Genomic DNA, 14837 nt, shown 5'->3' with positions numbered 1-14837 from the left:
TGGATTTCTACTCTCACCACTCCCTCTTTTCACTGTGGATCTCCCCTCTCACCACTCCCTCTTTACACTGTGGATTTCTACTCTCACCACTCCCTCTTTTCACTGTGGATCTCCCCTCTCACCGCTCCCTCCTTACACTGTGGATCCCCCTCTCACCACTCCCTCTTTACACTGTGGATCTCCCCTCTCACCACTCCCTCTTTATACTGTGGATCTCCCCTCTCACCACTCCCTCTTTACACTGTGGATCTCCCCTCTCACTGCTCCCTCTTTACACTGTGGATCTCCCCTCTCACTGCTCCCTCTTTACACTGTGGATCTCCCCTCTCACCACTCCCTCTTCACACTATGGGCCTCCCCTCTCACCACTCCCTCTTCGCACTGTGTATCTCCCCTCTCACCGCTCCCTCTTTACACTGTGGATCTCCCCTCTCACCACTCCCTCTTTACACTGTGGATCTCCCCTCTCACCACTCCCTCTTTACACTGTGGATCTCCCCTCTCACCACTCCCTCTTTACACTGTGGATCTCCCCTCTCACCACTCCCTCACTGCACTGTGGGCCTCCCCTCTCACCACTCCTACTTTACACTGTGGATCTCCCCTCTCACCACTCCGTTACACTGTGGATCTCCCCTCTCACCACTCCTACTTTACACTTTGGGCCTCCCCTCTCACCACTCGCTCTTTACACTGTGGGCCCACCTCTCGCTGCTCCCACTTTACACTGTGGGCCTCCCCTCTCACCACTCCCACTTTACACTGTGGGCCTCCCCTCTCACCACTACCATTTTACACTGTGGGCCTACATTGTCGCCGCTCCCACTTTACACTGTGGGCTTCCTCTCTCACTGCTCCCGCTCCTGGCCAATATTTATCCCTCATCCAACATCACTAAAACAGATTATTTGGTCATTATCACATTGCTGTTTGTGGGATCTTGCTGTGTGCAAATTGGCTACCACATTTCCTACATTACAACAATGATTACACTTCCAAAGTATTTCATTGGCTGTAAAGCCCTTTGGGATGTCCTGAGGTTGTGAAAGGTGCTATATAATTGCAAATCTTTTTTTCTTTGTCATTACAAAAATATCAAAAGAATGGCCTTAAAAATACCATCACACTATAATATTTCAAAGATCGTGATTTTGAGAAAAATAAAAAATTATTTCAAAGGTATTTTAGGATATCCAAAAAACTTTAAAGGCATTTTATATATTAATGCATATTGTTCATGATTTTCTCACAAATTAAACAGTTATCATCTAGATCTAGTTATACATATCAGTCTCTACTTTTGATCTATTTAATTCTGTAAAAATGTTCAGGGATTTCTAGCATAAACATTTACAGGTTTTTATGAAAGATAATAGTTACCGAAGGCCAATAAAGTTAGAGATTTTGTTGGTTTTATTTTTCTCAAAATCACGATGGTTTTATTTCAGGCTATCATTGAGTAATGATATTTTGTTCAGAGATTGAGTTCAGGGAGGAACAGTGACTTGTTGCTAGTTTGTAAGTTCTCTTCCACTGGGTTCTTGCCTCCACTATTTAACCACTTTGAAAACTGTACAAAGAGTAGCTAAACACAGAGCTTAATGTGTATTACAGAAATAAATCCCTGTAACTCTGCAAAAGCAAAAAGGAAATAGTTTGATTCATTGACCAGGCACACAGTTTGGTATTTGGTTACTTGATGTTCCGTGATGTGCTGATCCAAGGTTATGCATTTGGAAGTGTTTAAGCCATCCACAGGAATCAAAAATTCACAAACAGTTCCGTTGATTTTATTGATTTCTAAATGCTTGTAACCTTTATGTCCTGCAATGATGTTCCATTGTCTTGAGGTGGTTGTTAGACCCTACTTTACTATCTCTTTTTTCCCTTATTGGCCCCCCTCTGTCCTTGTCTCTGAAACATTATCAGAATTTGCTTTCCTCACCACCACCCTTTCAGCACTATGAACTCAATTTTAAACTTAAATTGCGGGTGCGTTGGGGGCAGGGGGGCTCTGAAAATTGCAGAAATGCAGAGCGGGTTTGGAAGTCCTACCGGCAATTAAAGCTGGCGGGATGATAGTTAAAGAACCAAATGTAGGTTTGAGGTATTTAAGACACTTTACTTGTGACAAATTAGATAGTTAGAACGATTTTTAACTTACCTGGGCAGCTTTCCCACGGCTTCTGACTCACGCCAAAAGCTGGATCAGGCAAAAAGAAACAAAATAAATTCAATAACAAACCATTGCACAAAGTTAAAACACAAAATCAACCTACCTTTCCATCCTGCTCCGATGTCCGATGGCTTCCTCTCCGATCTCCCCCTCTTCCCGCCCCCCCACAATGTCCCCCCGATCTCCCCCCGATCTCCCCCTCTTCCCACCAATGTCCCCCCGATCTTCCCCTCTTCCCCCCCACCCCTGATCTTCCCCCTCCCCCTGATCTTCCATTCCAACGCCGGATGACATCTCGCTCTCTCTCTTTCTGTACTCCCGCCCCCCCCTTGTTGGCATTGCAGCTCCTGTCGGCAGCCAGCCTGTCAATCAGGCTGGCTGCTGGACGCGAAACCTGGAAAGAACTTTAATCACCATCAATTACATTGTAATTGTGTCAGAAACTGTAAGTTTTTTTTAATTTGGGTTTGCCACGCACACCTTCACCGCACCCCCCCCCCCCCCACACTGCTGCCAACCCACCACCATTTCAAAATTGAGCCCTATGTGTTTTTAAAGCTCACACTTAGCATTACTCAACCACTAATCTTGATTGACGTCATTTTCTGTCCTACATTGTTCAATATGGTAGTGTTCTGGCCCTTCGCCTACATTTCTCAATAAAAAAAATTCTTGAATCAAGTTCATATAGCTCACACCCTCTTTTTTCAAGCGTACACTTACTTATGTTGAATGCACCATCAAGATGCAATGTACATTTGAGAGCCTTGTCACACACATCTTCCAAGGGCATCACACCACAAGTCATTGTTAACCAATCTAGTTGCATGATGTGTAATCACTTACTGACATGCAGGTTGGTATGCAGGTTCTGCACATTTCTGTCAAATTGCATGCTTTCCTGCAGTTTCCAGCATGCCAAGACTTTTCGGTTCATATCTTGAATAAACAGCTTTGGTGTGACATTTGTGCACCAAAAGGCTCCTTTTGACTAATATCTCCAGCTCTGCTCACTGGAATTCTGTTTTCTCCCTCTGATGCTTTAACACCATCTTTAAATGAGAGAAATTAACACAATATGAGAATAAATTAAATCCTGAATAAATTTGCATGTTCCACATTAATTTCTGTGTAACAAGCAGTTAACACCGGGTCTGTTCATTAACATGCATTCAAAATATTTACGCCTAACAGCAAAGTTTAAGGAGCATGGGCAAAGTTAGCCCCCACTCAATTATAACCAAATCACAAAAAATATGACTGCCATGTACTAGCTGCAACACCCAGAGCAAACTAAACCCCCTGGGTACACGATTGTAATTAAACGATCAATAGAAACAAACTTACGTTAAAGAAAAACTAAAGTCATTCAATGTGGGTAAATTTCCTCTCGCCTTCTCCCGCTCCCCTGCCTTAATGTTGGCAGAAATTCGGTGAAAACCCTGTTCGCACAGGTAAACAGGGGTTCTGACAAACCTCTGCCGACATTACGACGGCAGACCAGGAGATGTCCTGAGGACGTTGGGACATGGGATGTTTTGCCACCTTAAAGATGCTATATAAATGCAGGTTTTTGTTGTTGTTGAGGAAATTCACCTCCAATATTTAGCAGTGAGTAAGAGTTACAATTTTATTATCTTAATTTTTTTTCAGAAAATGCTAAATACTTATTTATTATCTCAGGATAAGTCACTGTGTTCTCTTTTTTGTAGCATGTCATATGTACCGGACTATGGTGTAAAGTAGATGGTGATCAGGAGTGTAAAACCAAACTAGACCCACCACTAGATGGAACTGAGTGTGAAACAGAAAAGGTAAGAACTCTAGGCTCAGTGTTTAAAATATTGTTCAATTGTGTTTTCACATTTTTCTCTGCGGTGCCTAAAAGTTGCAAGTGTTTGAAAACCTGTTAGTTTGCAAATGTTCCTATTTGTCTTCCAAGCTCCTCATCCCTGATGAATGATAGAAGAACCTATAAATGGCACAGAAGTATGACTGGGAAGGGGAAGGGGAATTGTGGAAGTCACACCATTACTGACCCAACTCAAGAAACAATTGACCTTAACTTGTCACTGAATTGGCGGACACGAAAATGGCATTGGAATTTGTTAAATACTAACTGACCTCCCGTGGTATTGCTTAGGGGCAGTTTTCAGTCTAGAGCTTGGTTGTAATGTTTAACTGCTAATCTAATGTATGCCTTTAAAACCAATGATAAAATTCCTCATGCCAATGTTGGAGGTGGGGATGGGAGGGGGGAGTACTTAGAGAAATACTACAGATTTCAGTGCTTGGACGCCTACTGTAGGGGTCCAAGCACCGAAATCTGTAGCTATTCTTTAATTACCACACCCCCAACCCCCAACATTGGCATTATTCTTCTAACAATTACCCTTCGGCCAATTCTTTATCCAGGCTGAGGTTTTACCTTGAATTCCCACTACTTTCAGCTTCAGTAGCTGTTCAGTAGCTAATTTGATCAAGTTCTTTTTTGAAAATATACGTACACCACATAATTTTTTCCATTTGGGTTGTCACTTTCTCAATAAAGTTAAAGAGTTAAGAGAAACAATTGCTAGAGATGTTTTGGCTGCAATCAGATAGGTAAGAGTGGAATCAAGCAGGGGCAATCCCACTGAGTGGGACAATGAAGTAAAGATATTGGAGGAGGATGGTGTGGTCGACCATGTCAAAGACTGCAGAGAGGTCGAGGAAGATGAGGAAGGATAATACACCATTGTCACAGAGGATATTGATCATGACCTTGATAAGGGCTGTTTTTGTGCTGTGACAGGGGCAGAAATCTAGTTGGAGAGATTCAAACGGAGAGTTGCAGGAGAATGAGCATGGTTTTCGGAGGTGAAATTACAGTCAAGGACTTTGATGGAGATGAGGGAGTGGTTGAGCAAATCGACCCCCACATAAGTATCATGGTGAATACACAGCCAAAGGGAATTTGTAAATGACATGAAGGACAGTTTTTTCCAGGAACAGATACATAAGGAACCCACATCTACATCTCTCCTATGTTCCTATGAAGAAGGTAGGGGGATGTGGGTGGTGAGGGATGCAAGGAAGTATTTGGAAATGGCATTGTCAGTGATTAAGATGGGAATAGAGAAACCACGAGATATATCAAGGTCAAGGAGTATACAGTTATCTGATAGGTATACAGTTCTGGACATTTACGATGAGGACAAGGACAGGCACACAAAGGAGGGCAATCACAAGCAATGTGTGGTTAGACGATGAACCTTCATTTTCCTCTGGGCCTTAACAGCACAAGAAGTGTGGTGGGGTGCGACTTCTGGCTGCCCGTCATGTACAGCCCATCTGAGGTCAGGCTCATTTACATATTGGGGCCAAGTGCCAGCATCATTTTTAGCATCGCTGGCACTCTCATCTCAGGCTGGGGGGAGCAAAATTGCTGTGGTGTCGTAGGACAGCATAATGTGACCAGTGTTATAAGCTGAAGAAGACATTTTTATTGAAAAGTTTAAAGTTTTTAAATTCCCTCCATTAACTAATGCAAATAGTAAACAATGGCTTTACGATCGATTGCTGTAGTTAACATTTTAAATCCTGCTGGCGGCCGTTATCAGTACTGGACACCAGGAACACACCATGCGTAAATGACGGGATGTGCGCCAAATGACGTTAGGCCATCGTTTGGTTCCGATTATAATATGCCTGTACGTATTTGGTGAGCATATTATACACCCAATGTCTCTTCCAGCAGGAATATCTCCCTTAATAAAGTATAATAGAAACATTCAACTTTAGAAAGGCTGATTTTGAGGAGTGAGCAAAGGAAAGTTAACTGGACATTAGTGTTAGAGGAGAAAAGCATGGAAGAAAAATGGATAATGTTTTAAAATAATATACATGGAAGGGGGAGCAATAATACAATGCTGGCTGCCTGATGCACTGAAACACCCACTCCCTGGAAAATCTGCGTGAAATCCTGTCTTATATGCAGTCACTGAAGAGCACTTTCCTTGTAGGGGTTGGAGGGGCGTCATTTGGGGAGCAAGGGACAAGGGGGCTGGGTGGAGGGGGAGAAGGTCAGCGGTGTCTAATTTTTTTTATATAGTGGTTTCACCTCTTGATATCAGTTCCAAACCGACACTGCTCAGGTGCCCCTGGAGTGGCAACCCTTCCCCCAGCTAATTCTTATAAATATAAATATAAAATATATGTATTATATATAAAATATAATGTATATAATTAATAAAATTAAATTAAAATAAAATAAAATATTTTATTTAGCTGCTGATTTTTAAATTTTTGTAAGCGCCACCTCTAACATCAGGACCTCCCCCACCCCTCAACCCTGCTTACCTTCCCCTCCCAGTCTCTTATCTTCCTCTAACACTGCTCCACCCCACTCTGCCTTTGCTCTCACCCCACTGCTCTAACTTCCTGCTATAACATCTAGGTTTCTTCATCACAATCCTCTGTCACCCTCAGTCCAATTGTTTCCCACCGTGTAACCTAGGGTTGCCAACTCTCCCGGATTGTCTGGGAGTCTTACGTTTGGATGCTCAATCTCCCGGGCGCTGCTGCTGGCAATCCAGGAGTAAAAGCACTTCTGGTTCACACCTGCGCATCTCTGTCGGCCTGAACTGTCAAACCCCACCCCAATCTGACAGTTCTGTCCCTGCATCATCCTACCTGCTTCCGTGAGGTTGTCTATCACCAGGCTGAGTGATTCCTGCTGGACTAACCCTGGTGGCTGACTGCTGTTCCCGCCTCCGCTGTCCGTAAGTTCACCGAAGAGGCGGCTTGCCGCACTTCCTGTGAAGTTACAGCAGTGGAGCGGAACCAGCCACGAAGAAATTCTCTGTGCCCACAACAGCCTGCCTTGCTTGCTTTATTGCCGTAAGCTGGCAGGAGCAGGATAACCTGTACCTGGTGGAGGAGGCGAGTTTCGAGGACGACACGGTCTCCAGCTCTGAAGATGAGTCTAGTGATAATGAATTTGCAAGATAGGTATGAGATTCTCAGGTTACTAATATAACATAAAATGCATTGTCAATTGAGTTTCAATTTCAGCACAATCATACTCAGGTCAATCGTTTAAAATTATAGTCTTCAATGGCAGTCATTGGCACCCTCAGCAAAGGACAGCTGGCAAGCCATGAAGTAAATGCAATAGCATTTGTGGACTGCAGCTAATGTCGTGTGTGACTGAATGTCATGTGACCAAACCTCCAGAAATAGATCTAACCAGAGTTGACAACTCTAGCAAGCATACAATTTTTTTTACATTTTTAACATATTTGGAATTTTTTAAGTATTGGTGGGTTGTAATGTTAAATTTATATTTTGTCATCTTAATGTAGTTTTGCTTGATTATTTTTGAGAAGTAAGGAGAATTTCTGCTGTTATTGTGTCTTTAGTGGATTACTGAAATAGCAGAAGCCCTGCATCATTTGACATATATACAGATTTGACTATGAATATCATAAACTGTTAGCTAGACAAAAGAATATTTGATAACAACAGTAGACAGATAAATTCAGTTACCAGGACTGAATGTAATGGCTATAGATGGAAGATGGCTTTGGACTTTAAAAAAAAATTCGGAGTATTTTTTGCTTCTCTAAGTGACGGACGTTAGTGCTGAGGGATGGAATGCTTTACATTTCAAACATTCGAGGACCGATATTCCAAATACACACTGCCAGCAGCCCAGACCCTCACTAGGTGGGAGCGCATCTTGGTAAATCACAGGCCGCTGTCCACAATTTTCTGTCTGTTACTTTGAATGGGTAGAAAATCATGGAGAGCAAGCCCACAATTTCACAATATGCAACTGGATGAGGCTCCCCACCAGGAGCACGCATTTATGAAATCATTTCTTCAATGTCAACATTGAGCATGCCCGGGTTAGGTATAGCACAGTTAGTTGCAGAGTAAAGATCCCTATCTGCTATTTCATCAGTGTGACTCAGCCCCAACCTCAGAAGAGCACTCCTTACTGCTTAGTGTGACATCTCCATTTCCTGTGGCCTCTCATAATGAGATTGCCAATTTGTGCTATGCGTCCATGTCAAATGGGACTGGTTTAAGATTGCTCAAACTCATTACACGTAGGATCCCTCAGAGAAACTTTCAACCTATCTTTTTGGATTTGAATCCAGAAGTGAAAGGCCAGTTCTAAACCACTGTACCACCCAATCCCTTGTGGCTTAGAGCTTTCTATTTCTATTAATTTATTGAGTGCCTTGTCCTGCTTTACTTGGATTTCAGGCTAGCAAACATTAGGAATTTACATTAGTTAAAGTTCATAGAAGCCTTAATAGTAAGCTCTGTATTTCAGATAATTTATTCATGAATATGATTTAACAAGGTATTCTAGTGAGCAGCTATTTAAGTGGAGACTTTAATTCCCGGGCGGAAATCAGGGGAGAGACACTGGACTTCCTGCCCAAAACGAGTGTAAAGAGGCAGCCTGGAGACCGCCCACCGGCACTCAGGGGTTTCACAGTGGAAAAGAGGGGGAGACGGGGGTGGCAGAGGTCCAAACTTCTTTGTGGGGCTTAAGAAGCACTCCTGCTTCTCCTTGCCCCTCAAAGATCAGCTTTGTACTTACATTTTCGGGTTTCCGCTTCTGCTCCAACAGGTTTTACTGGTGACAGCATCCGTGATAGACAGGTTGTTAAAATTGCCTTGGGGTCCCATCTAAAGCCATTGGGTCCCAATTTGCAAATATTTATGAGGCATCTACCTGAGTCAGGCGGATGCCTCAACAGCCCGGTGTTAAAACAGCCGCAGGGTGGTATCTGAGTGGCAAAAAGCACCGTGCAGTTTTAACTCCTGTTGAGCCCATTTTCCATTGGGTAGAGGGAGTTAAAATCGTCCCTTTAGTAATCAGCACTAATAAGGCTTCAAGAAAAAAAGAGCAAAAATATAAATCAATGCAGGGCAACAGAAATGTTGCATAAATATAACATTACCTTAACAAGTCTTATGTACAATAGTGTAAAAGTAATCAAACATCTGAACATCTTGACTTATTTTGTTCAATGCATGGACTGCATCTATAGTTGGACCTTTTTGGAAAGAATATGAAAGTCATTGATCAATCTCTAAGCCATTAGCAGGAGTTCTTAGTGCGGTGATACTATTTGTTGCAGGGCAGGGATCATTGACTAGAGCCTATCTAAAAATATGGTGGTGAGACTGAGCAAGAGAGTGCAATGGGTTGAAGGAAATGCAGTGGATGGGAGAGGCAAATTTTTTTGAAACCTCATACCACTTGCACAGCCTCAAACATAGCGACCGGCTTATCATAAAACCTTGGGTGCACTGCCTGTGACTTTTGTCCATTGATTTTCAGATAAGCCACTCACTGCATGCCCCACAGTGGTGTGAGGTCTCAGAGAATTTCACCCAGTAAACTAAATTAAATTATATTGTGTCTTTGACATCAGAATTTCTCAAAATGCTTTTCACAATGAATTACTTCTTACAGTCAGGGACAAGAAAAGCCCTGAGAACCAGCGATGCGTGTCCCACTGAAATTTAAACTCACCCAGTCTAGCATCGAACTACATTTGAACACCCCTAATATCTTTGGCTCGTTTATCGATGCAAAGTGGTTTAATGCTAAACCCTGCTCCCTGATTATGTTTTTGAGCCTTTTCTACCTTCTTAATCGAGATTACTTCAAATCTCGTATCTTAAATCACCTCATGGGCATGTTACAATTGCCCTTACCTTTGAGATTGTCCGTTTTATTTCAAGATATAGGCCTGGAATTTCCTTGGAGTTGCACCCGCTCCGCCACCGTAAACAGGATTTCCTTCACATTTCCGGTGAAATTACGGCATTCCGAGGAACTTCCTAGGTAAGTTTTCAGTAACATGCCCAGGATAATGAAACAAAAATAACTGTTTACTGATTGCTTTTAGTTCCTGGACTTAACATGTCTAATTAGGATCTGTCGTATTCGATCAATAAAGAGAGCATCATATTTTGAGGCCTTGTTAAAAACCATCAGAGAATTTATTTAAAAGGTAGCAAATAAGTAACAGTTGTATAACAGTGATATATTTTACGATAGAAAGACCATTATCCAAACCCTCGATTGAGAAAAATAATAAAAAGATTAATGGGCTGAAAATCTGTGGAGAAAAAGTGTTTTCACTTTTGGAGGCTACATTTCATATGTGCGCTGGCCTCATTAGACTTCACCAAATTATGCAAATGAATGTAATAGGTTCCACCACAAATTCCCAGTGCTGATCTGCAGCATAAATTCTGATTCTCTTAGTGCCAGTATAAAATGGATACTGGGAGCCCTGCAATTGTTTAATCCAAAACTCCATGACTGAAAGCTGGGTTGTCATATTTGTGAAGGTTCCCTTTTTCTTGCTGTTTTTGTTTTGGCAACCAGAATTATGATTCATTAGAGTTAAGGCAGTTTTCTTTTCTGCTGCTTGCTGCTGGTTTTCTTAGTACTCTTTTGGTTCACACCTCTAACAGCCACCAGTAGCCACTCTCAGCTAAAAGCGCAACGCTCCGCATTGGTATTCCATTGGGCCTGACAATGGCTGTCTTGGATTTGGAGAGAGAGAAAGAATTCCTGCAGAAGAAGGAAAGACAGGTGCGCTTCACCTCAGGTGCCTGGTGTCCATCCTCAGGCAGCCCAGGACTTACAACTCAGGCACAACTGTTTGGGCATGGCAAAAGAGTATTCAGGAGGGAGGCAGTCACCGAGGTGTGCTGTTTCCTGGAGTTTAACCAGGCAGACTGCATCCAGGACAGGCACAGCCTTGCTTGTTACGGTCAAAGTCACCACTGACTTGAGCATTTATGCTGATGGCTCAATTTAAGGTATCACTGATGACATTTGCCAGATCAGTTAGATGCCCCTACACCACTGCATCAAGCTGGTCACTGAAGCCTTGTTTCCAAGGATTACACATTTGTCAAGTATGTTTGGAAAGGAGGGAGTAACTGGAAGGGGGCCAGCATTTCTACCATTGACTGGGCTACCCCAAAGTGCAGGGCCCGTGTAGCCATCAAGGCATCAAACGGAAACCCTGTGACATATATGAATGGCATGTAATTTATTCAATAACTTACATGTGGCTCTGATCAATGCAACAGAATCATACAGATAACAGCCAAGATACCCCAGTAGCAGCCACAATGCTTTTATCCTGAGACTTTCCACAGGTACACAGCTATTAGAGGGACCAGACAGAATGAATGGATAGCTGCTGGCAGACCAGTGCTACTCCTTACTGCCCTGGCTATGAACAATAGGCAGGAACCCCACACCAAGGCAGTGTGAAAATACAATGGCCCCGATTTTAATGGGGGGGATGGGAACGATGCGTGCGAGCCCTGAAGCGGGCAGCGTACCTGGATGTAACTGAGAGGTCGAGGCCCTGCCGATTTTAAAGGCTAAGCCTTATTTCCATAAACTTTCTCCGACTCTCACCTGAACTACACTCAAAGCGCTCCCACATCTCACCCATTGCAACCCCCCCACAAACCCCAGCCAGTACCCAACATGCTGCCTCATCTCCCAATGACCGAGTCTGCCGCTGCACAGGTGCAGGTGGAACAGTCTTTGGCTCATGGGCTCCAAACCCAGAGGTCGTAGGCCAAGAGCATCTCAGCAGTCAGAGCAGGGGTCTGAGCAGCCTGCCTCTACCTCTTCTGAAGCCACAGGGGCTGCACTACGTAGGAGTGGTAGGGAAACTAAGAAAAATAAATTTTAATTCACAAAGGGTATGCACATGGGTGTCTGTGAAAATGTTATGTTATTAAGTTTCCTTTTGTTATTACCTCACATAAAATTAATTAATTTGCATCACTTCCCTGTGTTGCCCATTCTTGCGTGCTGAGTGGCAACTCGCCCTTCAATTGCTTGTTTATGAATGTGAATACATGAATTGATGGGGACTAATTGGGGCATGTGCAATGGGTGGATGGTTGGTAGAGGACTGCTTTGTGTCAGTGGGAGTATGGTGAGAGGGTGGCAAGAGGAGGCGGGAGGGGGCAGAGGATGTGATAGTTAGTTTGGTCCAGCGAGTGACTAACTGAACCTTTGAGCTATTAGGGCATCCCTGGCATCCCAAGCAACAATGTGAGCAGCTGGTGTGGTGTAGGCTGCCCCACCTTCATCCTCATCCTCCTCCTTTTTCATCGGAATTGTCATTAGATGATGATTGATGAGGGCCTGCCACGTCCTCCACCTCTAATCCTCACTGCTGCGCTATGTTGTGCAGAACCCAGCACACCATAATAGTTCTGGAGACCCTCACTAGCGAGTACTGAAGGGTGCCACCAGACATGTCCAGGCACAAGAAGTGCACCTTCAGCATGCCGACGGCTTACTTGGTGACACATCTGGTAGTGATATGGCTCTTGTGGTACCGCTCTTGGGCTTCATTGGTGGGGTTCCTCACAGGTGTCAACAATCAAGTTTGAAGGGGGTATCCTTTGTCTCCAACAACCACACCTTAAGTCTGGTTCTGGTACGAACAGGTCGAGGATGTTGGACTGCCGCAGGATGAAAGCATCATGGCAGCTCCCAGGGAATTTGGTGCACATCTCCAGGATCCTTTTCTTGTGGTTGTACACCAGCTGAACACTGATGGAATGAAATCCCTTGCGGTTGATGAATATTCCTGTTTGATCTGGTGGTCCTCGGATTGCCACTTGTGTGCAATCGATGGCACCCTGTACCTGTGGGAAGCCAGCCAGAGTCGCGAATCTGCAACCACCTGACATGTCAATCTCAGCCTCCGCAGCACCACTCTTCAGAGAGGTTAAAGAAGCTGAACCTCTGTCTGTACATCCTGTTAGGTGGGTAGTGCCTCCTGCAAACTCAGTTCCTCTGTTGTCCGCCTCTCTGTTGTCCACCTGCAGGTCCCACCAGAGCTTGACCTTGCTGCTGTGGATTGTGATTTTCTTCCTCGTCCAAAGTCCAATTTAAAGCAGCCAAGGCACCACCCATCCTGTTGTTCTCTGTTTGAAAACCTCCAAAGTTCTTCAATACGTCTATCACCACAAGAACTCTCAAAAAACAGTTTACCAGAAGGTTTTGAGAAAGCAGTTGTGATCACTGAGCCTTTATTCATATCGGGGCACCTGACTTTTAACCAGTCCAATGAAGTGCTACTCAATCTCGCCTTCGTTTTACTGGAGAGTTTCCCGACCCATGTTGCAGCCGTTAATTTCAAATTGCTGCCAAATTCTCATGAAAGTACCCTCATTAACATATTATAATGAGGGACCTGCCTCTCGAGAGCAGGTTTCTCGGCCGCATCCAAACCTGCCTCCATTAAAATCAGAAGTGGGTTGGAATTGGGTTTCCCATTTTTTAAATTTTTACCCCCACCGCCCGTCCTGGGGGATCAAAATTACCCTCCTTATCTCTAATGTCTTCATAGATGAGCTCACCACAAACATCTTGGTGTCTAAGCAGGAGGCCATAATAACTTCAGAAAGTGAGCAGGACATTACTGACACAGATCTTGAGATCTTCCAACAGGATTAAGGATAAAAGCAGTCATCCACAGGATCTCGGATACACACATATAACTCGGACAGTGATGGGAGGACCTATCATAGGTGGCCTCTGGAAGTGGTTTTCAAACTTTTCCATGTGGGGGTCCCTCTGCAAATATTGACACACTCCTGGGGACCCCAGTCCTAACTTCTGAAAAATGAAAGGAAAATGGTGCTATCATTGCAGAAAACATTTTTATTAGTATAGAGCGCCTGAAATAACATTAGTCAACAAATATAGAAAAATGTAGAAATCTGATGAATGGCAGACAGAAATCTGACCATGCGGGGAAGCCAGTTTGTAAACCTATCCTCCCAAGGGTTTCTTCTGGGTTTTGCGATGGAAGCTGCAGGCTCTCTTCAGAATAAGAGAGGGCACCTCAACCTCAGAGAAAATCATGCTGAGCTTCACCTGAAAGATGACGAGTCCTTTCAAACCTTGTAACTCAATCCAAAGTTTACCTGTGAAACAAAAATACATCATTCTTCAATACAATACAACAAAAACAATGAAACAATTAATTAAAAAAAATAATATTGAATTACCCCAGTTGTAGTTTTGTTTACAGTAGTATTTTCTTATATGAAACAAATCATCTCAAAGTACTGCTGTTTGCAATATGTGTGCTGTGTCGTGTTTACACGTAAGATTTGACAAGCATGCTTATTGAGGATACTATAAGTAGTGCCGGTATGTGCGAAGAAAGATTTACCTGCACTATTTATCAGCAACTTGAAGTAAACTGGTTCAAAATAAAAATTTCACTTTTCTACACTATGCTCCTGAAAAAGTCAGCTCTTGCTGAGGTAAGATTTCAATTATAGCACTTTCTTACTCTCTGCTCTGAGATTAGCAAAGAATAGGAAAAGGACGCGTGATTTTCATTTTTTGAGTGGCCCAGTAACACATTTGATGGTGCATTAATCTGCTGAGTGCTTCCAGGGGGTTTTATTTATGTGCACAGTGGGGTAAATTTTACGATCTAGGTTTGCGCACAATGGGGGCACGTGACAGGAATTCAGATGCAGAGGTCACCGTTCCCAATTCACTGCCCGCACAATTTTCAGTCCCTTAAAATAATGGAAAAAGAATCATCCAACCTGCAAATTGATTGTGCTGACTTCT

The 14837-nt window shown here is 43.4% G+C and overlaps 1 protein-coding gene across 1 annotated transcript in view; it reads left to right on the top strand.

Moving 5' to 3' along the window:
* The window catches only part of LOC137321076 (A disintegrin and metalloproteinase with thrombospondin motifs 19-like), a 464190-nt gene that overhangs the window by 241574 nt on the left and 207779 nt on the right, over positions 1 to 14837 (top strand). Inside the window, exon 11 of the mRNA XM_067983256.1 lies at positions 3889 to 3990. Within this exon, the coding sequence (XP_067839357.1) occupies positions 3889 to 3990 (102 nt within the window). The remainder of the gene's footprint in view (positions 1 to 3888; positions 3991 to 14837) is intronic.

This window comes from Heptranchias perlo, chromosome 4 (assembly GCF_035084215.1).
Source record: "Heptranchias perlo isolate sHepPer1 chromosome 4, sHepPer1.hap1, whole genome shotgun sequence".
In the NCBI taxonomy this organism is placed as follows: domain Eukaryota; kingdom Metazoa; phylum Chordata; class Chondrichthyes; order Hexanchiformes; family Hexanchidae; genus Heptranchias; species Heptranchias perlo.
The sequence above is the reverse complement of the archived record's forward strand: the minus strand, read 5'-3'. Positions and strand labels throughout refer to the sequence as shown.